The sequence below is a fragment of the Daldinia vernicosa genome, assembly GCF_022497035.1.
Source record: "Daldinia vernicosa strain CBS 139.73 unplaced genomic scaffold F5Y00scaffold_57, whole genome shotgun sequence".
Lineage (NCBI taxonomy): Eukaryota > Fungi > Ascomycota > Sordariomycetes > Xylariales > Hypoxylaceae > Daldinia > Daldinia vernicosa.
Genome location: NW_025953973.1, coordinates 26,241 through 51,981, shown reverse-complemented (window position 1 = coordinate 51,981; position 25,741 = coordinate 26,241). Strand labels below are relative to the sequence as shown.

Here is a 25,741-nt window from a genome sequence, read left to right as displayed (position 1 = left end):
CTATGTATGGGTTATGCTCAGCGGTAGTTATGTATTGTAACTTCAATACATTAATGTAGGCTTTAATGGCTAATGCACGCTCGCTATCTCCATTATGGGTATTCTGTACATAACAACAAGATTTTATGGTCTTCTTCCGCATGCGCATGCTCCTACCTAACGGACATGCTCTTACATATATGTATGTCGATGTTTACCTACCTACATATGGCAAGTGTGCATGTAGTTCGCAGCTCAAGCTCCCCTTGCTTAGCCGAGGGGTTATCTACCTAGGTACGGAATAGGTAGTTACCATCGCTTGGGATTTGGCATGTGGGATGAAAGTATGTATGTATGTACAGAATACCTAATGTATGTATGGAAAAGGAGACGAAACTTCTTCCATGTCGCCATTCACACGTGAACTTCCAACCGTCGATGTCTTGCAGACGTTCGTCCCATGCAGCTGTTGGAACCCGGCGGGGTTAAGAAAACTCCTCCTCCTCATGCATTGCATAATAGCTGTTCACGTCAATCAATGTCAATGTCAATGTCAATGTCAATTGACAAATCGCTTAGCAGTTCATCGTTTCAAGGAACGTTGTATTTTGGAGCAGCTTTCACTTTTCGCGGTAGTTTTTATCCTCTACCTACTTCGTATGTATACTACATACTTGTTGACTCGGTCGGCGTATTTACTACAACTGCTCTTACTTCCGTCCCGATGCAGGGCTCTAATCTGCCTGGTCTGTCTAGGTATGCGACGCCTCGGTAAACGCTGTGCTCACCGTTGTTGCTGCTGCTGCGGGGTGATTGAGAAGCGCAAGATCAGAAACATAACCCCCTATACGTTGCATCCTGTTGTGCGCGTAGAAAATTCCATGTAGGTATGCGGCTAGAAGAGATGCAAGCGATGCAAGCCGCATTACCAATGTGCTGGGAATGGTAGGTAGTATTTCCAACGATGAACAACACCCATTCCGTATTTTCGGCCGAGATTTTTTGTCTTGTTTTTTTTTTGTCTTTTTTTTTTCTTTCTTCTGTTATAGTAGTTTGAACTACCTAGTAGTAGAGCTTTTACTTTTTTGCGACAGGGCTGAAGGGCCCGATTAGTAGTTGGGACCAAGATTCAATCCATGGTGATAGCATCCTAGAAACAATAAATAGACATGGTTTTTCTTGGTCTGAGCTAGGTTGATAGTCTAGACCATTGAAAGGTTTGCTACTATTCCCTGGAGACGCTCGGACTTGAATTGTATATAAAGCAATAACTAGGGCAAATTCTTTTTTTGACCTGGTTGACCTCCCATGCAACCCCACGCTTAGTGATCAAATACATAATGGAATAGTGTATTATCCTCGTGTATAACAAAAAAGGGGCGCAGCAATAAGCATAAATAAAAAGACCCCATCGTCGATGCGATGTGGAGTCTGGGAGTTTACATTTTGACCCCCTTGACCCCTGCTGTGGCATTGACCTTCAGGCTTCAACCCTTGTTGTTGCCGCGGCGCCGAGGGAATAGCTACGTACGCTAATTCCTATCTCTAACGCTGGACAATATGCAATAGGGCCGCCGTTGAACTATTGGCGAAAGAAATCTCTTCTTTGTAGCACGACATTAGCCCCCTATGTATTAAGATCCCGTTGGCCCCCGGATCCCGTGTCTTAGCCCGGGATCGTCTGTTCTAGTGGCTTGGGTCGGGGTGGGATGCCTTCCGAAGTCGGCTCGGCCGTCCATGATTGGTCTTGTCAGCTTTTGAAATTAGCTATTAACTACTAAGCTGCGTCGTCGATCATTGATCGATCGTCTATAAGCCTCTTCAAATTTGCTCTTCTGCTCTTGAACAATAATGACACCATGACAGAGCCTCGAGGTTACTTCCAAATTACGTAGCTCTCTTTCTATTTGTCCCCTTTCTCCTTTTTGTTATGCGTGTCATATCACTGGTTGCATTGAGACGGACATTAGATTTGGAGTATATACTACATAAATTATCACATTACTTGCTAGGTACAAAAGGAGCTATGCAGCAAGTTCCTTGCTGTCGGTAACACATTCGATGACATGGTTCGAGTGTTGCATGATATTAGGATACATAGTAAGAGCTTGGTATGCTAGACAGGGTAGAAATTTCACTAGGTTATATCCTATACGACGTGTAAGCGAGTGGATGGCTTACAGTGTGTATTTATTTCAGTTTGTATTCTATATACCTGTACCTAGGTAACTACCTCTTACCCCTATCCTTTTTGGGAGGCAATAGGTACGTTTCGATTGTGTAATCACTCTTCGTACTTCGTACGCCAAGACAGCAAGATCGCACGTGAATAAGACTTATGCTGGGTTAGCTGCACGTGTTTTGCACTGCGTCAATAGTATTATGCATACCTACCCAACCTCACTGTGTGCTGTTGGTAGCTAGATTATGGGTATCTTCTAGTTTCTACTCGAAAAAAAAAAAGAGAAAAAGAAAAAAAAAAAGCATGCTATGTAATTGTACAAGTATAATTTTTGGACAGAGGAAAGAAATGACCCATCATACTGACGCGCCAGCGGAATATCGTATAGAAAAAAAAACAAAAACAAAGAAAAGAATCAGCAAGAAGTGCTTTTTAGTAGATCGTCTCAAAAGACAACTCCCGTCCCAACCCGTAGTTCCCGTAGCCCAGATAGAAGTACAACCCTCATAAGCACACGCCCGTGCTTGCTCCCAGAGCACATAGAAAAGATCTAGATTAATTAGTCTAGCTCAGATTCGGCTCCTGCGAGTCTAAAGGTTTCAAGCTGTCGTCTAGAGATTCTAGCTTCTTCATGTTGCCGTACTTGTTCATCCACTCCGTATTAACGTCGCGGTAGTCCTCAGGCCCGTACGGGTCGTAAAGCTCCGCCAGGAAGCCCTTCTTACGGTATATGTTAAGACCTAAGTCGCGCTGTAGGAGGTCGAGATAGGGAACGGCGTCGAAGATGAAGTTGGGGTTCTTCGTGCCGTCGGTCGGATAGCGCCATTTTCCAAAGCGGTTGTATAGCATCGTCTCGTACTGAAGCTTGTCCATTGCCTTCGCGTCACCAACCGCCGTCGACGGGTCTTGTTCCAGCTTCCCGGCAAAATAGGCGCTGATCCATAGTCCCTGCAAGTGTGCGGTGATCATGTTACTGAAGTTGGACACTATACCGATGAAGGCTGTGTCACGGGGACGCAGGAACCGCTCGGATGGAGGCACGATAAAGTGGTGCAACATGTACGGCGTGAGCGGCTTGTAGGGGGTCACATCATCATCACTCATGATCCCCTTCTGCTCAGTCATGGGGACATAATTCTTGTTCCATACGGGCGGGTCTTTCAACCGAGGAAAGCGGTCGAGGATATCTTTGTCTACGCGCTCCATCAACTCGGGGTTGTTGGCGAGGTCGGTAGCTGGCGCGTCCGGGTTCGGGGCATGCGGAACACCAAGTTCGCCCTCGATGCCTTCGGGTAGGAGCTTGATGGGCGGCACGTGCTTCCAGCCGGTGTGCGCGAGCAGAGCGTCGGACTCGAACTCGGTGCCGTCGGATAGGTGGACCTTTCCTGGGCTGAGGTGGTCGATTTCGCTAACATAGACGTTGACGAGATCGCTCTTGACAATATCCATGAAATTGGTATCATAATTCATGATACTGAAGCTTGAACCTGTAAACATAGCACTGGTCCAAGGCTTCAGCTTGGCCGTCTTCGGATGAGAGTCGTATCCGTTGAGACTAATGACATCTCCGCCTAACACCTTCCAGAAGGAGTTAACGATGGCACGTCCAACAGGAGTGCCGTGGTAAAAGCCACGAATTCCACCGTAGCCGTCGATATCGCCCCACGCGCAAGGGCTGAACCATGTCAAGAAGCGCATGTCTATATTCACATGTGTTAGGCAACATTTCTCGGGCTTCACATGAATTATTGCAACATCGCAACGACTTACTGGCGAGCTTCTCGATCCACTTCTTAAGTGGAGTTACGTACGATGGAGCGATCCAACACGGACCGTGGCCAGAGGCTATTGAAATCGGTTAATACGCCACACCACGATTTTATCAATATCGATAATCACGAAAACACTCACAGCGAATTACCCAATCTACTTTTACGCCGGCGGTGGCGTAAGCGTACACGGCGTCCCAGGCGAATTTGGTGGCGCCGAAGATCGTAACTCTCTTGGCGGTCTGCAACGTATCGGCATTTTGCTTAAATGCCTTGCCATGGAATATTCTACCACCAAAGGTCTCTTCTCCTTCAAAGTGCGGCAAGAAAGGCTCTGAAGTTAGACCGGTAGCGAAGATGACTCGACGTGCGAAGACCTTGGTCTCGCTTTGATTCGGCGGCTGGATCGTCAAGACCCAACCACCCTCGACAGTATCCTGATGCTCAGCAACGAGGACTTTGGTGCTCAGACGAACCAAGTTTGTGATGCCAAACCTGGCCGCGTACGCCTTGAGGTAGCTATTGATAACCCCACCCGGCATATGCTCGCCCGGCTTGACACCAAAGGTCGGCGTGTCCATGGGAAAGTCGGGATACTCGAACGTCCCCAGCAGATTGTTACTCTTCAAGCCTGGATATAGACGATCGTTGGCCCACGTGCCGCCCAAGCTGGACTGGGAGTCGAACACCGCGAGCGAACATTCTGGTTGAGTAACGTGGAACTGCTTCGCAGCAGCTAATCCATACCAACCTGCCAAGCCGGCGGGGTCAGTTATGCGCCCTCACGATTATATATACATAGATATATGTTATATATTATATGATGCCCTTTGGTAGGGACGTGTATAAGAGAAAGAGAGAGACGGAGGACTAGAGGGAGAGGGAGCATCAACTTACCAGCACCAACAACGACGCAGTCCAGCTTCTCCATTGTGATGTTTTCTGTGGCAGCGATGGCATCGCGCTTTTCGGCGAAGCCTGTGTCGGCCATGGTGATACACTTACGCAAGGCTTGCTCGGTGCTTTATCCGATGGGCGTTCCGTGTCCTACGCGAAACAAGCAAAATGGCGTCTTGGTATAGAAACGAACCGGGAGGCGGGATAAAAGTCATAGGATAAACTTGAAAATGCGAAACGCACCAAAGGCGCCGAGGGCTAGGACATAGTAAGTAGGTATGTAATCGAGAGATAGAGACAGAGAGAAAGAGAGAGAGATAGCCTTTCCTACCCTCCCTTCTTCCACGCGGTAGGAGGGCCTCGACCTATTTGGCACCTTGCACCTTGCACCTTGCACTTGCACCATAGCATAGTACCAAGCATGCTGAGCAAGAAACGGCATCGCTCGTCTCGTCCAACATCCCGATGGCCCGCTCTAATCTGTCGTTCCCCTACCTAGTCGTACGGTGCGAAGCAAGGGTACACAGGGTCCGTGTCTTGGGGTCCCTTTGGGGTCCCTTGGGGGGGCGACGGCATGACAGGGAGTGATGTTTACCATAGGTAGTGTACACTAACAGACTAACTACCTCCTAAGATTATGAAGTGGTTCTCGAAACGGCTACCCTCCACACTCTTGGCGAGAATTGCTAAATGGTAATCTAATCCGCCTACGTCAAACGAGTATATCAGCCGAGAAGATCCATGTCGATCGCTTGCTGTTCTTAGACTTGGTTTGGTCTCAGCCGTCCCGTCGTCGCAATCCATAATAGACGTAATAGTAGTTTAGCCCTCCTTTTCGTCCTTTTCGTCTCTCGAAACCCCACCTATCTGCGTGTATTCCCTGGAGCCATGTCATTAACTGACCATCTTATAGCCCTTTAAGTCCAGGCGATCCCCAGTTTTTGCTGCTGTGATATGCACGAAATCCAGATACTTAATCAGATACTTATTAACACGTCCCAATTATAAGTCCCAATTATAACGTAGCTATCTACATATCGGCACAGACCGACCGATGAATTGCCCACGATTACGATGACAGGACAGATAACAGATTAAGACGATAAATAATTGAGGGGATCCGTGACCAGATGTTGACCAGTTACGAGATGGGAATTTATTGCAGCGTCGCCAACATGTAAATGAAAAATTTGAAAATTTCCCACTATTGCTTACGTTCGAGTCGTCTAAGTCGTTTTAAGTCCTCGCTTAATACCAACTTGCATATGTAAATGCAGCATGTGCAGCACACCATCTTGTTTTTGCTTGTCGTAGATTCGTAGATGCGTTAAGTAGATGTTCTAGCCTGCATCTGTACGTTATGGAGGGTTTCATGCATGTACATTAGGAGGTATGTACATAATAGATATACTACATGTATGTATGTATGTACATATAGATATACTACGTGTATGTATGTACATAGACAGCACAAGTCCCGAGCTATTATGTATCCGTACGCCATGCATGATTTAGGTCGTTAGTTAATACCGAGCGGGCAAGTTTGGGATTCCGGATAAGATATCCCGCCTAACCTGAGGCTCTCTTAGGTACATACCTAGTAGTTAAGCTGTTTTAGCTTCTTAGCTTCGGTTCTCTCAAGTTCTAGCCCCCCTCGAGCATTCGACTCCTTCTTTTCTTTTACATAAGCCACGTGAACCATTCTAGGAGATTTTTTTGTTTTGTTTTTGTCATCTTCTCTTCTTGTCCCCTTCCCCCCGGCCCTTCATCCTTACTTCGTCTCATTCGTCTCATCGGGCCAAATGCCAAACGCCTCGGAGGAACTAATTCTTGCGCCGAAGGCTGAAGCAGTGGCAAGCCAGCCCGGGGTCCCGCAAACATGCAGAGGCCAAGTTACCGGCCCCTGAGGGAATGTAACCGTGATGTTTAGCCGTGCATATCGTTATGCATAGAATCGGAGTTCGATAATACGTCTCACAGGGACACGGCACATTTCAATTCACAAAAAAATAAAACAACCATAATAGTTCTAGGGCTTATGTGACGCACGACGCACGATACAGGAGCTACCTATGTAGAGAGCAGCTAGGGGTAGGTAGGTAGGTATGTAGCTTGGGTGGCAATATTGAAGTGCGTCTAGGTTACCAAGATTCGAAGAGAGAGATTGACATCCTGACATCTCGTTCCTGCATTGCTAAGGAAATCAGCTTCGTGTCAACGTGTGTGATCCATGCGGTTGACGGTTGAATAAGTGATATAAGTCGTCACACAGACGATAACCGCATTGAACTCCCAGATACAGTTGAGACTCGTGCCGATCTGTCACCTTGGTATCCATATATGTGGCTTCGGATATCCACCCTGATAATGACTTGAGATTAATCTAACCCATGTTAATACAGCCAGATTCTGGTTCAGGCTCATAAGAACCCATGTTTGATACCCCGATCTCTGCGGACTATCATCAATTGACCAGTCACAACGCCTTTCACAAGCACGTCTCTCTTCCTTGTCTTGTATAATTATATGTAGTTAGTCTTATCTCAGTATATACGAATTCCATTCCGTCCTCTGGGCGAGCCAGCCTCCGAATAGTAAAAGGTAAAAGACTAAAGTCTAGCCTCCGTCCGTTTCGTGTCTTCGCTAGTCGACTTCGAGTCAAGTCAAGTCAAAGTCCTTCAATAATCTATCTTGTCCCTCGCTTGCTTCGCCGCTCCCTTACCTGCCTGCCTAGCTGCCTGTATGGTTGTCTTTCCTTCTGCATCATGTCTTCAGCCGAACAACCAACAGATCCCGCAGCAGCTGCAGCAGCGGCTGCTGCCGCCGCCGCCGCCATGCGCCAGTTCACAATCGAGGCCTGGACGCTACTATCAGTCGGTGTTCTCGTGACCGTACTTCGGACATACGCCCGTATAAAAGCTGTAGGGCTGAAGCATTTACAAGCCGACGACTATCTGGCTTGGGTTGGAGTGGTTAGTCTCTACTACTCGGATTTATCTCGTTGGAATGATCATGTTCCGTTGACTAACCATCATCATCATGTAGACCTTCTACGCTGTCGAGACCAGTCTGGCCTACTCAGTCGGTGCTGTTGCCCAAGGCTTGGCCAATAATGGTATGACGGACGAGCAACGTGCTGCATTATCTCCAGACAGTCAGGAATATAAGACGAGGTATGTAAACTTAGATAACTAATGGAAAGGGAGAAGGGTCAATTAAATAACGTGTACTAATTGGTCTTTTTCAGGGTCACCGGCTCCCAGATCCAACTCGCCGGATGGTCTTCTTACTCTGTGCTCCTCTGGTCACTCAAGGCATCTCTATTGGTCTTTTACATGCGGTTAACAGTAAGAGCATATTTCTTATATTATTACTACTCTGAATTCATAGCTAAGTGTTAATCTAGGCTGGATTGAACCGAACCTACCTGATCCGTATCTACATCGGTTTTGGACTTCTGATCGCTAGCTTCATGGTCGTAATATTGAATCTTTTCCTCGGCTGCCGACCCTTCCACAAGAACTGGCAAATATATCCTGACCCAGGAAGTATGTTGCAACTTTCTAAACACCGATATTCTAAAACCCAATAATATGAAGCGATGCTGACCTGCTCTCCAGATACCTGCCAACCTGCTGTATCCAATGAAGTCATCTGGGTGTATCTCTCGATGAACGTGTTAACCGATCTTTATCTGATTTCTATTCCCGTTCCCATGCTCTGGCAATCGAGTTTAAAGCCTGCGAAGAAGTTTGGCTTAATCATTCTTTTCAGCGGCGGTCTATTCGTCGTCGCGTGTGCTATTCTGCGTTGTGCTCTCATCGTAACTGTAAGTTGTTTAGCTGATATCTCATCCGCGAGAGTACGTAGACTCATAAAAACGCATAGGATCCGGTCAACGGAGCTCAACTCGCCGGATCGTGGGCTGTTCGGGAGACCTTTGTTGCCGTGATCACGACTAACCTACCGATGGTCTTCCCTCTCATCAAGATGTGGCTCAGTCCGGTTCTCGGCTCTCTAATCACGACGGTGCGCTCACAGCAGAAATTGACCGACAAGGAATCGAAAAGCGACCTTCGTACTTTTGGCGGTGGGAGTAATAAGAGTTGGCGACGACGCGGGCCCCCTACGGCGAACCCGATCACGAACTTCACATTTAATGAGAGCGAGGAACGAATAGTGGATGATGTGAAGATGCAAGATTTGAAGGGTTGGACCGACACGAGCACTAACGGCAGCTCTCCGATTAATAATAATAATCACAGTCACAATATCCACAAACACGTTGAGGTCGAGGTTGTTAGTGAAGTGCGTGACGAGAGAGACCAGGCCGATAACCGACGTCCGGTAATTGGCGACGAGGAGAACCAGATCCACGGGAACTACTCTTTCGCCAGAGGCCCTCGGAGGTCAAGCTACACCGGCCACGGTCGTACGTAAAAAAAGGAAATATGAGATATAGAATAAGGAATAAGGGACGCGATATTAATTATATCCTGACGAACTCCCTCTTGGGCTGGCGCAAACGGGATAGGGATAATGCAGGAGGACGTAATAGAAACGGAATGCAAAAAGCTGAAAGCACTCAGCGTTCGGTCTGTTCTGGAGTTATATGGTGTGTGTATATATCTGTTGTGTACAGAAACCCCGAATCGAGGAAAGGTTCGTAGGGATTGGCTTGTTTATTCTCAGATCCGAAGCTCTGGCTGGCAAGAAGGGCAAAAGGCGCTCCGACGAGCAATACTTAGGGTTTCATTGTGGTCTGTAGTGGTCTTGGGGGAAATGTCTAGGTAAAGGAGGTCAAGGAAAGTAGTGTATAGTTCTGCAGGATTCTAACAAGAGGGCAATACCGGCATTCAAATATGTGTCGTGTGGGGAGAAGTGACCCGGTGCCATAGCGCTGGGAAGGGGATCTACATATTAGTACCGATATTAGTACAGAATATACAGAGTGATACCCATCAGACAGTCTTCTTCATTTTGATTTTTAGCGAGTACACAGATCATCTGTCCATAGCAAGCTTGATGATGGCTTTCAGCTCATCTCTTTCTAGGCCCTTGATACCCAACAAATCATTATCCCGGACCGGGAAGTATCCGCCCCAACCTTTGCCAATGAAGGCCCTATTGATGAACATAGCGATCACCTCCTCGCTATGATCACCTTCTGCCCAGCGTTGCAAAGCCTTGGTCTCCAGGTCCTCGGTTCTGGAATGAGTAATATCCCAGCCGTCGCTAGCGCCCAACTCCTTGGCTATGGCAATTAACTCGTTCTGGGTCGTGTTGACGCTAGAGATCCTCACGGGACGGTTAGCCGTCTCTTCCAGGTGGGTCAAGATGCCAATTACGGCTTGGGCAATGTCGTCGTATGTCGTAGCGCAGAACAATACGTCACCGCCGTCCTTGATATCAGCCTTACGCTGCTTCACGTCCACGATGAAGTCTAGGGTCCAGTCTGGGCCGAGGAACGAAGCATTGTGAATCGTAGTCCACGAGAACGGCGGGTTTTCCATCACCTTTTGCTCGCAACGCTGACGAATAGCAATTTTGGGCTTGTAGATGGGGAAATCAGCTAGCTTAGGATTTAAGAGATCGTTGCCGTACTCAGAAGGAATCATCCTCTTTACGCCGGCCTTAGCCGCCGCGTCGACAAGATTCTTCTGCACGTGAATGGCTTCGAAGGCCATTGCGGAGACGAGCGCATCCTGTCCCTGGAGGGCGGACTCCAATGACTCAATAGAATCGTAGTTTACCTCCTTGACGACGACGTCTGCGGGGAGTTCGCGCCGTCGACTCTCGTCACGCGTGAGAACAGTCACGTTGAAGAGTTTCGAAGACAGAAGACGATCCACGATTGGGCGGCCGATCTTCCCAGTTGCCTAATCAAATAAGTCAGCACCTATTTCGGGCAAATGGCAAGAGTGGAGTTAAACAGACCCCTACAACGGCGACATTCTTGATTGTAGTAGTCATCGTGAAAAAAAGAAAAAGGGAAAGAAAAAAAGTTTGGGTCTTTCGTAGTACAGTGGATAAGTTGTGATGGGTACTGGGCTATGACCGCATGAACCTAGGTATGAACCTATGGACCGTACGGGCTGTATGTTGTATGACTTATGGGTATGTTAGGTATGTATGTAAGATGCTCGTGGAGAATTTTATTCAGGATTCAGGATGCAGTTGGGGACATTCGAATGTTTTTCAACCGTATTTATGAACCATATGTAAGTCACAGCCACGTTGTATGTATATGTATATTATATACCTACACACGAGTTCCCTATTCTACCGGTTCGAAGTGGAGAGAGAATCCTTAGGTCTTTTCAGCCAGGCTTTCGGGATGAGATGGTGGCGTTCCAAGAGACCCAGCAACCATCTCACTGGAATGAGACAGTCTTAGTTTGGTTTGCGTAATTGGACGCCCTGAAAGCCCACTCGCGATACTGTTGGTTAAAAATCCACAACGGAAACTATATTTATTTCCCATGGCTTCGGAATCGGGTCGCTTTCACGGTCGATCCACTTCTCATTTGCTTCTTCGTGTCTTCCAATGAACGCGCTAGAAGCTTTCCTATTACGGTGATGGCCTCATATCTAGACCAGAGGTACCAGCACATCAGCAAGCACATCGGCACAATCATGAAACCCTTGCCGCCCTCTGCAACTCTACTATCGCTAAAGAACCCAACCTGTCAGAGAAGCAGGGGGTGACTGGGGAAATCCGCCTAACAAGTGGCGGGAGCAGAGTGTGGCATAAAAGTTACGAAGCGGTTACGAAGCAAAAGTAGCAGTAGCATCATTCCAAGTGTGCTGTAAGTCCAAGTAATGTGTGCTATGTGTGTGTGCCGTTGTACATTGTCGCAGTCTCGCAGTCTAGTGTAGTAGTAGGAATTCCGGCAGTCCCATGCCGCCCCTTGGAACACCCTATAGGATATTAAGCTAAGAATGGGGAAAAGCTGCAGGTTCAGCCGAAGGCCCTGTCAGAACCCTGAAGTCCCCTGCGTGGGCTTTATATATCCTTGTCAACTCCACCGTTCACCCCCTCCGACGTGACAACTGTACCTACTTTAGAGGCCAGGGAAGTTGACATCGACGAGAGAGTGTTCGGGCTGTAACAGCGGAATGGTGAGCAGCTCAATGTAACATACCGCTTCTTTCAGTGGATTCTCGAGCCATTCGCTGATCTTGACCTCTCGATTGGAACCAGCCCATGAAGAAATCCAGACGGATGATGGATCATGGATAATTTTCTTCCCAATCTTTTATTTTCCTTTTTCCTTTTTCCTACCCCCCCTTTTGCTGACTCGCATCCCGGGAACACCGCCTATTACCGCTGAATTACTGCTGACTCTTTCAATGTGCGCACTGGCTTCACCTTAGTCTTGTCTCTCCGAGCTCTCGGTAACACCCCCCAGACCGTGGCGTCTCTAAGCCTTAACTAGCTTAGCCTCTAGCGGTACGGATCCGTACAACCCTGGTCTTAGTTATCGTCAGTACGGGAGTGAGAGCATCGTGCCAAGTGGGCGGTATCGCTGAGGATCAATACTTGCGTATGTGTATGCACATCCCAACGAGATCTCCTTTTTTTTTTGTTCAGCAGAAAGCCACGTGGACTCGGACATTTCGAGCTTCAGCCGCCTTATCATATGTCGTGTATGTCGTGGAATGTCGATAGAGAGCTTCGTACTATGTAAGAGCACGAAAACACTTCTTACCACGACATGTTCCTAGAATCCTATTAGGAAAGCTCCTACTAGCTTCACGGCACACCTCGCCTATATGGAGGAATCAGGATTACGCCCCTTGTCTATAACAGAAGAAATGGTGACACCGCTATGATTTAAACCCTGTTGCCTTTGAGCTTTTTATCCTGCGATGAATTGAGACAAAAACTGACAAAACTGACAACGGGGCGAACATAGGGTCCGGGGCTGAGTCGGAAAGAGGTCGCCGAATCCATCCCCTAGGTAGATCAACGATCAGCCCAACTGGCGACTGGCGATAACTGCAAATGCAAGAAGACCCATCTATCACCCCAAATACCAGGAAATAGGACGCCCGCCAGTCTTACGTAGACACATAAGCAGCAAGACAGAGCACATGAACATGACGTACTAATAGTATACTGTATTGACTCGTATAATGAAATTTATACTCACCACAGACTTGCTGGCGTCCTGGGCGCGCCTCGCTACCTTTCAAGGCTATCAATATCAGCCCCATTATCGTCCAGGGAAAAGCTATGACTCTTCTTCTTTTTTTTTTTCTTTCTCTTTCCTCTCTTTCCCCATCAGCCGTGAGACCGACGGCCTGTTCCAGAAATGGTCAGAAAGGGTGGGGAGAGGAGAGATTTCTTCATCGCTTTCCGTCCTCCGGCCGGCAACGGTACTTTCCCAGAACATACACTTGTACCGCCTGTGCATTTATCCCTTGTGACAGGCATTCCATTGGGCATGCCATGTCAGTGACGAGGTTGTTGCGGAGCAAGCTGATTGGATGCACCCTTTATGGACAATTGCCTGATTGGTTAAAGAGAAAAGTTTCTACCGAGTTGATAATCTGGCTAACAAAACCCGTGGACGATTGAATATGCGTGCGTATCGGTGGCCAAGATGGTTTATGGATCCCCTTGCCGCCCCAAAAAGTACTCGTCCGAAAAGCCTCGACGCTGGGCATCATCGGGCTTTGGATAGACGAGCGGGAGCCATGTAATGTAGCCATGAGCCATGTTCTACCTCATTTGTCACGGTCTGGGTCCAACCAAGCAGCACTGGCCAGACGCCCCCCCGAGAGTATAAGTAAGCTCGCTGCCTACTCCGCTCCCCATCTTTCTCCTCCTGCAGTGTGACATGCAACAGATAGTATCTGTATAGTATCTGTATTCCCATCTCTTCAATAGTTCGTCATGGCTGCTTTCTCGTTGCTTCTAGGCGCCCTCGGCCTCGTCGTCTTCTCTCTGTTCTCGATAGTCCAGTGGCTTTTAACATGTCGACGTCGAAGTCATATGAAGAGACAGAACGCCTGTCTGCCTCCCAAGAAGCTGCCCCAGCTGGACCCCATCATGGGGACTGACGTCGTCATGCAGAACCTCGGGGCAGCAAAGAAGCATGGCTTCCTCGACCTCCTCAGGACTCGACATGCCGCCAATGGCCTCACCTTCACCACGAACACCTACTTCCGGACCACCATCAACACGTGCGACCCGACGCTCATCCAGAATGTTCTATCCTTCCAGTTCCAGGACTTCGGTATGGGACCATTACGACGGAAGAGTGCTTCTCCGCTCTTGGGACGAGGTATCTTCACCACGGACGACGAGATCTGGGCTCACCAGCGTGCTCTGATCCGGCCAAGCTTCGTTCGGGCTCAAGTTACGGACTTTAGCATCTTCGGCCACCACGTGGATCAGCTCATTGCTCTCATCGCACGCCGTAACTATGAGGTAGACCTCCAGCAGCTATTCTTCCGCATGGTACGTGGACTCGCTTCTTTTTTCCACATCCGGTAACTAACGCCGCTCGACAGGTACTCGACTCCAACAGTGAATACATGTTCGGAGAGTCCGTTGGTCTGATGTCAGAGAACGCATCTGAAGCTGCCACCACGTTTCACCACGCGCTTGATTACGCTCAACAGGGCACCATCTTACGTCTACGGCTCGGAAATCTCATGTTCACCCACAGGGATAAGAAGTTCCGGGACTCCTGCGGTACTGTCCACGCGTATGCTGACAAGTTCGTTGCGCAAGCTCTCGAATACCGACGTAAGCAATCCATGCTTCCGTCCGAGAAGAGGGACAAGGATGAGGGTGTTCGTGAAAAATATGTCTTCTTGAACGAGCTCGCCAAGGATACTGAGGATCCAATCATGCTCCGAGACCAGATCGTGAACATGCTCTTAGCCGCCCGCGACACCACTGCTGGTCTACTCGCTTTCGTCTTCTTCATGTTAGCCCGAAGGCCTGACGTATGGGATAAGCTCCGGGCTGACGTTTTGGAACACTACTGCGAACCCCTGACGTACGAAGCCCTCATGGACATGAAGTACCTTCGATATGTGATACATGAGAGTAAGCGTTAATCAATCCATGTGTTTTTTTCGCCCGGCTAACATTGTTGCCTCAGCTCTCCGTCTTTTTCCGCCTATTGCGACGAACAGCCGCATGGCCAACAAGGACACCGTTCTTCCCGTCGGTGGTGGCCCCGATGGAAAATCGCCCCTTTTTGTTGCCAAGCACCACGTCGTCACATATAGCACCTTTGTAATGCACAGGCGGAAGGAATTCTTTGGCGAGGACGCCGAAGAGTTCCGACCCGAGAGATGGGAGAATCTTCGTCCCGGCTGGGAGTTCCTACCCTTTAATGGAGGTCCTAGGATCTGCCCGGGCCAGAAATTTGCCTTGACCGAGTCGTCATATACGATCGCGCGCCTACTTCACGCATTCTCCAGGATCGAGAATCTAGACCCGACCGAGTGGAGAGAGCAGCTGACGCTGTCGTTGACGCTCAACAATGGTGTACAGTGCCGTCTGACACCATCGGAATAAGGCCCCGGCATTAACTTTTCCTTCGTTCACTTTTATACCACGAAATGTCTTACGACAGGGCTGTTGCCTCCTTGACGACCGGGATGGGGGGGCGGCTACGGTGTTGGAATACAGAAAAAGGGAAACTTGGGCGGGGGGTTGATCTTTACAGCTTTCTAATTAGACTGTATGTGTGGCTCACATAGTGTAATATCTTTTTGTATTCGGGGTATGAGGCGGGTGATTTTTAGCTTTCCTTTGTATACTCGGGCTAGACACTTGACCTCGCGATCAAATGGTGGATGGGATTTCCCTCGTCTAGGTAATCAATTGGATTGGTTGCTGAGCGAACTGAAATGAAGCATTAACGGTTTTGAATGTGATTTATGAAACGTGACATGAAGGATGTAAAGGTTAAATGCCACAACCTGAAAGCATAACGGGGTTCCGGGAGCGTCGATAGAATTGTCGGTCGTCATGTTAGCTACCCTCGCATCGAAGCTTAAGCCTAAAAGTCGAGTTTAGAAACTTGTCGTTGGTCTAACGTCGACTTATATAAAAACTACTCGCTAGCCAAGCCCTCCGAGTAGCACCAAGAATGGGGCGTGGACAACCTGCGGCCATAAGAGAATTATCAAGGTTGAACCCTGAGCAGCGCATGAATATGCTGATCATTAAGTGCCAATGGGACAGGTATCCATGCATGGCTTACGCATCGGCCGTATAGCAACGTCGGGATTTGTTATTAGTACGACGAAGCCGGGAAGCCGGGAAGCCGAGTAGCAGGCATAAACAAACACTGAGACGAACATGAGCCAACGTGCTTGTCAGGTGATTCGATACGGTGTCCTTAGGTGAGACTATTTGATATTGGAGTAATAAAAGTCATGGTTGGTTAAATCTCCTAGTGGTGAATATTTCCCGACATGAGACAGTCTTGCCCAAATATTTATATTAATCACGTTCGATAGGGTGCAAAGCCCGGACCGATAAACTCCAATATTATATAAAAGGCTACCAGGTATATAGATGCATGAGCACCTCCCTAAGCAACTAACCGGCTTGTACATGTGTATACTTACATGTAACTATCACCTCGAATAGCATTAGTTATATCAAATATCTGTCGCTTCTAGTTATTTTAATTTAAATAATAATCACACCCTGCTATCAAGGGGTCAGTCAGGTCTGCACTTCCTCAGTTACACTGTCCCAGAAAGCAGGTCTTGAAATATACCCCATCTCCCTCGTCGGCTGAATCTGGGGAGATGATTCCCGAATAAATAAAGTGACAATCCAAAGTTAGGTAGGTAGTTAACTAATCAAAATAGGTCGTTGAAGAAGTTCATTGATAAATTCGCACGGTGCCTTTTTATTAGACAGCGTCTTATTTGCCGCTTTAATATATAAAGTCAACGACACTACCTGAAGACTAAATAATACCACAACGATATATACCTGTTAGTTATAGATGATAGAAACTATCACCCATGTCTGTCTCTCGTAAACACCTTGGCCGATATCAACGTACTAGCTATTATATTATGGACGTTCTAACTAAAAATCCCTTAAATATCATTTGTCGAAATGTACGACTAGCATTTAGTACGGGGGCGTAGTTATATCGCGACGCCACGTCACGCTAGCTTTCGTACATTATGTATGTAGGTTAGGTTAGGTACATACATGAGATCTAATATACATGAGATCTGATAAAGCTTATCTGTTATGGTTAGTCGTTAGTCGTTTTCACTAGTTGGTGCGGCTTAAAACAAGGCCAAGGATGCACGATCCCAGAAAAAGGGCTGTTGGTTCTTATTCCCTGGATCGACTGATCGATCGGTCTAACCAACATACATACTTCACCTCGGCACGTGGCATCGTTGCATGCCACCCTTACAAGCCTTAAGACCCACTACCGTTGATATATAATGCAACGCACCATTAGCTAATTCCCCCATGTTAGAGCCAGCCATACGGCGTGGGTGCGGCGTTCGCAATTAATTATATCAGGTATCTATTAAGTTCGTGGGTAGAGCCCAATTAAGAGCCTCAATTTCACTTTGACTACCTGTCATCCAAAGATCTGTGCTGTCATCATCTCCAACTTCTCTTGTGGGGCTGTGGCTGTCAAGGGTTACTATACCTATCCAAAACAGGCTTATCTTATTAATAGGTACTCAACAGCGATATCTATAAGATTGAGTTGATATCTTTTAGAGATACCATTTTAATATCATCAGATAAGCAGAGTATATAGACCCTTCCCAGCTAAACCGGCTTGCTGCAAGGGGGGTAATTTGTACTACCCTCCCTATTAATCTAGGAGGGGGAGCCAGTTCGTGAACACCTAAGTAACGGGAAGAACATGAAATTAAATCTGAAAGGTGCGGAGTTTAACATACAACCTTTTCTAAGTGATGTTAAAGTAATATCCTAGCATCTGTAAATAGGGCTATTCGGGAATAAGGAAAAAATTAGTATCTACCTATCTAGGTATCGAGGTAGATGAACTGTTACAATGGCAAGAGCCGGGAAAAATGAAGTATCATCATGGCTTCTCTAAGATGAACTCTGCGAGATATAAGACAATCTGGAGCATATTAGGACGACTTGGCTATCTATAAGTTACCTATATAAGTACTTAAAATACCAGGAAGTAGGATAGAGGTAAGTATAGGTAGGCATATAATAGTTCAAGCATACGGAAGTACTTTAGATACAGCACTTATGTAAAAATAGATTCATCTAGGCAGCGTAAGATAACTGAGAAGGTCACATGAACATGGCGTCTACGGCGGCCTGGACGGTGGTATATGACCATAAACTTCAAGTTTCCTGTCACAAAAGGCCTGGCGGTGCAGTGGGGGCACATTCCATCATTACACACTTCTGTAACTTCTCCCCCATTTCTCTTAGATGGTTCAAACTCTATGTTCTCACCTTGGTTTGATTAGGTATAACTAAAGTTTTACCACTGACACCTTAGGCGCGTATTTTGGAAGTATCAGTATGAATTATTTAACTGTAACCCTGTAACGCCCATATTTAGTTCCATATTTAGTTGAAGTATCAGTCAACACCCTCCCTATCCTACCCTTCCCACAATGCTACCTATCCCATCCCGAATCCACTCCAGTCTTCATTCAATCATTCAAGACTCCGCCACGCGCTTCTTCGCTAAGCCGCCCAGCTTCTCGGCAGCCGCGGTGAGAGAGCGGGGGTCGGCGCCGCAGATCACAGCCTGTCCGTTCACGGCGACTTGGCGGCCCTCCTTGAAGAAGAGGAAGGTGGGCATGGCGGTAACGCCGAACGCGCGCGCGGCGTCCTGCGCCGTGTCCACGTTCACCTTGGCGAAAGCAAGCAGGCCCGGGGCGCCGTGCTGCTTGGCGAGCGATTCGTAGTGCGGCGCGATGACCTTGCACGGTCCGCACCAGTCCGCGTAGAAGTCGACGGCTACGTATGTGGTTGATAAGAATAGCGACTGCAGCTCGGCGAGCGAGTTGATGTGGTGTAGGTTTTGGCTGCTCATTTTAGCTTTTATGTGTAGTTGTTATGAGATGAGATATGAGATGAGATCTCGTTGGCTTCGTTTTTAGGTTAGGCTTTTTGTCTTTCCGAAGGAATATTCGAAGGAATATTGCCTATGAGGTAGGCACGTAAGATATGAGGTAGGTACGTAAGAAGCTGATAATGGAACTGATAAGAAAATACATCGCGAAATATCTCCATACACTAATTACGTAAGTAATTGAGAAGATTCCATGGTATGTCAGATGCTTACCTAGTAAGTGAATAGTCACCTCTTATGCAATATTCAGTAGAAAGCACGTGATACCCTTTTCCATCACAAAACCCCCTACATTTGGAGTAAATTCGCATGATTTCCTTTTGGTATTCGCTAGGAGCTCCTACATAGGTGCAACAGAAGCACAAAAGCATCTATATCATTCCTAGAAAGACGTGTTTAAAATGTTGAAAACAGTTACTCAGAAAAAAAGGGGGCAAAATAGACCTAGACTAGAAAGGGGTTATATAACAGGGAGGACTAAGAAAAAAATGTGAGAATCCTATAGATGATCTGTTAGTATTATATTCTTCAGTCAGTGAGGTTAAATTCGTTTGATAAATTTTAATGTAAGTCAAAGGCACTACTAGTTTTACCATCAGGGAGTTGTCGTTAAATCCTTGGTCAGTCTCTTCGTCTTTTCATCATCCTTACACAGATATCGAATTTTTTTTCTCACACCTGGAGTCGAACCTTGGGGGCTTGGAGACTTACTTTTCTTTGAATTCATCGCATGTTACCACTGAGCCGTTTTGTGGTGCTAGACAGCCCGCTTTTTAGAATACATATGTCTTTGTTATGTGAATGTGACAAATTGGTACAGTAATCGTCCTGGCGATGAATATACTTTAGTATAAACAACAGCTGGATGAATAATTTCCTTATGGGAGATAGGTATTAAGTTAGATGCCTTACGTACCTAAGGTTTTGCTAGTAGTTCTACCAGCCTATATCTAACGATCACATATCATCTTAACATTAGAAAGCTTTACTACGCCTGTTTATGTTATCATACTAAGATACTAATAAGCGGAGGACGGTTCTCCAAACAATATAAGTCATTATAGGGTGCTGTATGGTTTTATAAGACAGGCCCATATACGGTACGCTGATATATGCGAGCCTAAAATGTGTGGTACACGATATTTCTCTCGGAATATCGCAATTCAGTGATGTTAGCTAATTTATGTGAAACCTACGAAAACCATTAAAATCGCTACAGCGAATTGAACTACATATAGGGTACCACAGCTTTCGTAATGAAACAATAGCTTCCTATCCATTCGCCAGTTGGCATATCTAGGATGTAGGCCACCCCCAAGGCAGAAAATGCATACCTACAAATTGACATCTCTGGCTCAATGTCGTCGAAGAAACACATAACTCTTCTCATGATTTTAATATACGATAGTCCCTATCAATTCAATATTATATTCACTAAAGTACAGTTGCGGTTTGCCAATGAGTGAGAAGTCATGGACCCTGGAACCGCGTTGGGCGCGGTATCTCTAGTCTTTCAAGTTTTTTCTGGCTGTATGAAATGCTGTCAGCTCGTATTAGAGAGCAAGGACTTCCCACAGAAATACGGATATCTTCGGCATCGCTTTCGTCGTGAACAGCTTCAATTGCTGGACTGGTGGGAAGTATCAGGCTTCACGGATGAGACAACAATCCAGGGTGCCCAGCTAGATCAAAGGAGGCAGGCTGATATCGAATCTTTGTCCCTGATAAAAACCCTGATACTTGAGGCCTGTCAGATCGAGCAACGATACGACCCGTGTTCGAATCTTGTAGACGATAATCAAGGGGATTCCACCTTGGAGCAAGTAAAATTGCTTCCTTTCAACGTAAGTCCACAAGGCTTGGGTTTCAGTTACGTTTAAACCAACTGATAGTTTTTCATAGCCGCTAGAGGTAGCCCACAAGAAGGGGGAATTACTCCGGAAGTGTCTTCGATATGCCGAGAGCGCGTCTATAAGGTACACCAGAAGACTCCGCTGGGTCCTATTCGACGCGGACAAATTTGAACAACTGTTAACCAGGTTTTCTGAATTAAATAAATCAATGCAGTCCCACCTATTATTAGAGAAAATCCGTCAGTTCCAACAGCTACAAGAGGCTACGCAAATAGAGATCGTACAGCGACCTGAAAAAGTCGATGAGCTTTCTGACATCATTCGATCGTGCCGTTGCCTGCGTCAAGATGACGATTCAGGGAGGTCTTGGCGAGACTCGAACGAGAAACTTTTAGAGCGACTAGCTCGATTAAAGGCTCTCAATATAATGGTTGATAAGGGTGATTCGTCTTGTGAAAATGATATGACGGCACAGGCCGGATTGAAAGTGCCATTGCCCGACGACCTTAAACTGATTACATCACAGCTAAAGCTTCAAGATGATCCAAAAAAGGACAATTACCAACGAGTTTCCGGGAAATTCAACGATATCACTGTGTGGGTAGAGTGGAAGAGCTACGACGAAGAGATTCCTGTATCGGAGTGTCGCTCTATTGAAATTCGAATTGCGCGCCTCGTCACGTTGCTCCTTAAGAGCCCAGAGAATCCCGAAAAGCTCCACCTTCCGGCCGCCCTTGGCTATGTTCACGATCCCACTTTTGCCCGGTTTGGACTTGTCTTCGAGTCTCCTATTCTAACAAACACGTTGGTCCCACAATCTCTTTATGATAGGCTGCATACTACCTTTAAGCCTTCTTTGACTACTAGGATAGACATAGCGCGGAGATTGACAACAAGCCTGGAATATCTCCATGTGGCAAAGTGGCTTCATAAAGGTCTAAGGAGCGATAATGTCCTATTCCCGACTTCATCTTGCTCGGAATGGCTGCCGCTTTACCTTTCCGGCTTCGATTATTCTCGTCCGGCAGAACCAGGTGAAAGAACAGAGCTTCCGAGCAACCGCAGAGAGCACGACTTATACCGACATCCGGATGTTCAGTTTCATGTTCCCCGAGATGGAGAATATGGATACGTAGAAAAGCATGACGTGTACAGCCTTGGTGTAGTTTTGATGGAAATTGGGCTATGGCAACCTATTTACCAATTCCTCGGGCTTTCCCTGAACGAGCTTACGTCACGCCCGGCTATAAGAAAAGTTCGCATGAAGCTTTTGGGAGCCGAATCACTTACTGCTCTGGAGTCGGAGGCTGGTGGAAGATTCTCAGAAGCCGTCAAGATGTGCTTAATGGGTAATATAGGGAGACGGTCACCAGGTGAATCCAAAAGCCTGGTGAATGCAGGAGAAAGCAATTATCTATGGGATGACTCGGTCGATTGCCTGCAGAAGATTAAGGAGGTATTGCAAAGTATCACAGTATAAATACGGATGTTAAGATAAGGTTGAGTAAAATAGAAGACACTCCTTCGTACACGAGCACCCTTGATGGATGTAATACATAGAGTGAATGTCAGAATAGGTAGAGTGAATTATTAATTAACACCTGCCTTCTACACTCTTGCGAGGGCGCTGCATGCCCTTTAAATAGGAGATATACAGGCCCCTGTAACTACCTAGGTACCTACCCCTAACCTACCTCTTATACCCTGACAAGATCTTGCTACCTACTTAATACCGAGTTCTGCACCACCTCTGCCTGAATACCTCCCAGGGTTCTTGCGTCTGGGACGTAATACCATCTTTCGACGGTATATATACACCTCCGCTACTTGTTGTCCTAAAGGTGCAATCGAATTGAGCATCATAATTCTGCTGTTTAGATGCACCCTGGCATCTGTCGCAAGCCAAGCAAGCGATAGAACGGAAGTATGTCGAATCTTGACGGTTTAGCAAAGAAAGGAGCTGTTTCATGGTTACTCTTTTCTTGTCGTCGGGATCAAGCATAAGGAATGCCAGCTGCAGTATCTTCTGAACGTGTTGTCCAACCTGGGTGTCTATACCGGGCGATGAGAAGAGAAGATATATCCAATCCAACACATAGTAGGGAGAAGTGAAGAAGTATTTATGCGAAGTACCTTCCAGAAGATGCTTATCCAATTGCTGTATGGTGTTGCCCGATGCAACAGTGCAAATCTCCAGTATGGTACAGCCCAAGGCCCAGACATCTGTAGCCCTGCCACGACGCTCATCGTTGTCGACCTCGGGAGCCATATAACGATCAGTGCGTGCGCAGTCCATGCTTTGTGTTTTAGATGTGGCTGCATCGCGAAAACTTTTTGATTCTCCGAAATCAGTCAGGTAGACGCGGTTGTCCTTGATGAGGATATTGCTAGGCTTTATATCCCTATGGCGGATTTTCTCTTCATGTAAATAATCCAAAGCTTGGAAGAGGCACATAGGCAGTTGACACATGACTTTATAGTGTTCAACGTACCGTTCTTCCTCCGCCTGTCTGAAAAACTCCGCAAGGCTTTTGTCGGCGACTGGGCGGATTAGAAGACCAAACATTTGTTCTTTTTCGATACAGTGAGTTCCCCAAAATTCAACAATGTGGTGATGCCGAATACTTTTGATGATGGAGGCTTCATTCTGAGCCATCTCAGCCAATTTATCTTTATCATATGCCCGGAATATGAATTCCTTGCGGGCATAGACCTCTCCATTATCGGCGCACTTGACTTCACAAACTCTCCGGACGCTCGAATTTTCCGGCCCTAATGTTCTAATATGCGTGAATGGGTCAGTCGCCAGAGTCTCAAATAGTACCATCGTTGCTCTCGTCAAGTAATTCACTAAGATAAAATATCAGATGAAGTCACAAGTCCAAATCCTTACCTTAGGTACTCTACCCCTTTCTATCCGAGGACAATGTAGAAAAGAGCCTCCCACATATATATATAGGTAGGCATATATGCGTTTTAATCCAACAAAAGTTCAGCGGACGCGTTGTGCCTTCTGCATGGTGATGTCCATCTTCACAAAGGGCTCTTGACATGGAATCAGCGCCGCCATACATGCTTGTAGGCCCTAAAACACCTGATTGGCCGCCAAACAGGGATTCAATTTGATTGTATGAGGCTTGCGTGTTGAAGGAAAGAGTCAAAGTGAGTTCTCATATCCTGATTGTAATACTACCTATCTACCTGGGGTACATGTGACAAAACTGTGTGAATATTCTTAGGATTGTGTCTAAATTGTACCAAGCCTTAGTATCGTCACAGCGGAATTGATATGTGTTTTCCCATAGAAACCTACTGGGGAGTTCTACGGTTAATTTTACTGTCCTACTGCATATAAATAAGGATACGATCATAATATCTATCTTATAGTGAGATATTCCAAAATGTCACGAAATAGGACTATATGACATGGACATAACTTTGTTTCCTATATATGGTAGTAGCCGCCTACTTGGGAGTTTGATCCCACGTAGTTCCCTGATATATAAATGGGACGAATCGTTTTGTTCTGGAAAGTCTGTTTGTCATGATGTTTTACATAACATTACACGCGTAGACAGGCATGCATCTTATCCAAGAATCTTATACCACATCCCCTCTGCCCCGCCCCTTTTCCAATCAGAGAACCAATAACAGACGAATACTTCGCTCACACAGGCATTCTCACGAGTGTGTCATACGTTCTAAGCCGAAATATTCGTCTGATGTCTAAGTCAACGGTGAATTCTTTTTTGCGCGAACTTCATCCCGTAAACTACCTGCCTGTCACGGTCAGGTATCTCAAATGTGTATATATTCAGGCCTTGCCGCAAGCTTCAAGGCTCTTGATGTTCTGGGTTCCTCAGAACATCATCATCTTCCTTACTGACCTTTTGGTCTCGTGATACCGCCCGTTTCCCTCCTACCACTTCCGTTATACTTCGTATAGTAAGACCGAGTATATTCTACAGTTCGGACATTACGAAGCCCCCATAATTGTTTATTCAACATGAACCCTGCTGGATCTACCGGGCTCCCTCAGGCCCAACAGGAAGGAGTCCACAAAGACATCATCATTGCAGTCATGGGTAGAACTGGATGTGGTAAATCCCAATTCATCTCAAGGCTAAACGCGAAGGATTGCGGGAATGAGTTTGAGCACATTTATGGTATTAGTCAGTTTTATCATCCCGTGGTAGTTATAGAATATGATACTCATTTGTTATGACATAGGGCCTTCATTCGTCTGGGACGTGGAACGCGGGTTCAAAGGGAATAGAATAGTGATACTCGACACTCCGGGCTACGGTGATAATGTCTTCGAAGATGTATCAGTTTTTGGGCGCATCAAGGGATGGCGGCGACGTTTCCACCAAGGCAAACCATTATTCGGACTCATCTACATACAGGACATCAATGAGGCACCACCGACAGGGCGACACACGGTATTAGGATTAATTCAGTCTCTTAGAGGTAGTCTTAGAGGTAGTACGGGAGAGGGGAATCTGAGCAACGTTATAGTGTTGACGACTAAATGGGATGGCCTCCATGGTAATCTGCCTAGAGGTGATGCTCGAGAAGCCCATCTCCACGAGACATCCGACTTCTGGAAAGCTATGGTAGCAGAGGGTGCAACGGTCATGAGACACGACGACACGGTCGAATCAGCCGAGAGAGTCATCCAAACCCTTTTCAACCAACATATTGTCGGCGTTCCGTTTGGCAGAGAAATGATCAGAATACAACAAGAGCTAAATAAGCTGGTTGAAGCCAAGCGAGGAAGTAAGTGGAAACGCGTGCGGGAATTGACTTGATACTAACCCATGATTACTTCTATAGGCGACGCGGCATTTGAGGGCAAACTTTCTGAAATATCCAAAGAGATGAAAGAAACCCAGGAACGGCTGGCACGTTTGGAAAGTCAGTCCCAAGACCACCAGAACCAATTCGAAGAATAGGTACCGAGCTGCA

The 25,741-nt window shown here is 46.7% G+C and overlaps 10 protein-coding genes across 10 annotated transcripts; 6 read left to right on the top strand and 4 right to left on the bottom strand.

Annotated features, from left to right (window-relative positions):
- The first annotated feature begins 214 nt into the window (after nucleotides 1-214).
- Nucleotides 215-1,026, top strand: F5Y00DRAFT_246392 (uncharacterized protein). The gene has a single exon (XM_048009138.1). The coding sequence runs from the start codon at nucleotides 354-356 to the stop codon at nucleotides 864-866; it is 513 nt and encodes a 170-aa protein (XP_047861286.1). The 5' UTR covers nucleotides 215-353; the 3' UTR covers nucleotides 867-1,026.
- A 1,672-nt stretch (nucleotides 1,027-2,698) lies between these two features.
- On the bottom strand, nucleotides 2,699-5,183 carry F5Y00DRAFT_169611 (FAD/NAD(P)-binding domain-containing protein). Its single transcript, XM_048004839.1, has 4 exons — nucleotides 4,828-5,183; nucleotides 4,073-4,681; nucleotides 3,932-4,006; nucleotides 2,699-3,861 (listed from the first exon to the last, which is right to left on the bottom strand). Exons 1-4 carry the CDS (start codon nucleotides 4,919-4,921, stop codon nucleotides 2,726-2,728), a joined length of 1,914 nt encoding a protein of 637 aa, XP_047861285.1. The 5' UTR covers nucleotides 4,922-5,183; the 3' UTR covers nucleotides 2,699-2,725.
- Nucleotides 5,184-7,592: 2,409 nt separating this feature from the next.
- On the top strand, nucleotides 7,593-9,267 carry F5Y00DRAFT_255326 (uncharacterized protein; the record flags this gene model as incomplete). Its single annotated transcript, XM_048010280.1, has 6 exons — nucleotides 7,593-7,799; nucleotides 7,873-8,000; nucleotides 8,075-8,174; nucleotides 8,234-8,375; nucleotides 8,448-8,656; nucleotides 8,716-9,267. The coding sequence occupies 6 exons, from the start codon at nucleotides 7,593-7,595 to the stop codon at nucleotides 9,265-9,267; spliced, it is 1,338 nt and encodes a 445-aa protein (XP_047861284.1).
- Nucleotides 9,268-9,712: 445 nt separating this feature from the next.
- Nucleotides 9,713-10,968, bottom strand: F5Y00DRAFT_169579 (putative oxidoreductase CipA-like protein). Its single transcript, XM_048004838.1, has 2 exons — nucleotides 10,765-10,968; nucleotides 9,713-10,706 (listed from the first exon to the last, which is right to left on the bottom strand). Exons 1-2 carry the CDS (start codon nucleotides 10,798-10,800, stop codon nucleotides 9,831-9,833), a joined length of 912 nt encoding a protein of 303 aa, XP_047861283.1. The 5' UTR covers nucleotides 10,801-10,968; the 3' UTR covers nucleotides 9,713-9,830.
- Nucleotides 10,969-12,637: 1,669 nt separating this feature from the next.
- Nucleotides 12,638-13,617, top strand: F5Y00DRAFT_246384 (uncharacterized protein). Its single transcript, XM_048009137.1, has one exon. The coding sequence runs from the start codon at nucleotides 13,067-13,069 to the stop codon at nucleotides 13,409-13,411; it is 345 nt and encodes a 114-aa protein (XP_047861282.1). The 5' UTR covers nucleotides 12,638-13,066; the 3' UTR covers nucleotides 13,412-13,617.
- On the top strand, nucleotides 13,618-15,450 carry F5Y00DRAFT_246383 (n-alkane-inducible cytochrome P450). The gene is made up of 3 exons (XM_048009136.1): nucleotides 13,618-14,296; nucleotides 14,350-14,893; nucleotides 14,949-15,450. The coding sequence occupies exons 1-3, from the start codon at nucleotides 13,730-13,732 to the stop codon at nucleotides 15,368-15,370; spliced, it is 1,533 nt and encodes a 510-aa protein (XP_047861281.1). The 5' UTR covers nucleotides 13,618-13,729; the 3' UTR covers nucleotides 15,371-15,450.
- A 2,505-nt stretch (nucleotides 15,451-17,955) lies between these two features.
- Nucleotides 17,956-19,029, bottom strand: F5Y00DRAFT_246382 (thioredoxin-like protein). Its single transcript, XM_048009135.1, has one exon. The coding sequence runs from the start codon at nucleotides 18,879-18,881 to the stop codon at nucleotides 18,504-18,506; it is 378 nt and encodes a 125-aa protein (XP_047861280.1). The 5' UTR covers nucleotides 18,882-19,029; the 3' UTR covers nucleotides 17,956-18,503.
- Nucleotides 19,030-20,392: 1,363 nt separating this feature from the next.
- F5Y00DRAFT_272901 (prion-inhibition and propagation-domain-containing protein) lies at nucleotides 20,393-22,253 on the top strand (the record flags this gene model as incomplete). The annotated part of the gene is made up of 2 exons (XM_048013073.1): nucleotides 20,393-20,764; nucleotides 20,823-22,253. The coding sequence occupies 2 exons, from the start codon at nucleotides 20,393-20,395 to the stop codon at nucleotides 22,251-22,253; spliced, it is 1,803 nt and encodes a 600-aa protein (XP_047861279.1).
- Nucleotides 22,254-22,491: 238 nt separating this feature from the next.
- On the bottom strand, nucleotides 22,492-23,600 carry F5Y00DRAFT_272898 (kinase-like protein; the record flags this gene model as incomplete). Its single annotated transcript, XM_048013072.1, has 1 exon — nucleotides 22,492-23,600. The coding sequence occupies one exon, from the start codon at nucleotides 23,598-23,600 to the stop codon at nucleotides 22,500-22,502; it is 1,101 nt and encodes a 366-aa protein (XP_047861278.1). The 3' UTR covers nucleotides 22,492-22,499.
- A 1,179-nt stretch (nucleotides 23,601-24,779) lies between these two features.
- On the top strand, nucleotides 24,780-25,728 carry F5Y00DRAFT_265604 (uncharacterized protein; the record flags this gene model as incomplete). Its single annotated transcript, XM_048011814.1, has 3 exons — nucleotides 24,780-24,945; nucleotides 25,004-25,552; nucleotides 25,610-25,728. The coding sequence occupies 3 exons, from the start codon at nucleotides 24,780-24,782 to the stop codon at nucleotides 25,726-25,728; spliced, it is 834 nt and encodes a 277-aa protein (XP_047861277.1).
- Nucleotides 25,729-25,741: the final 13 nt, after the last annotated feature.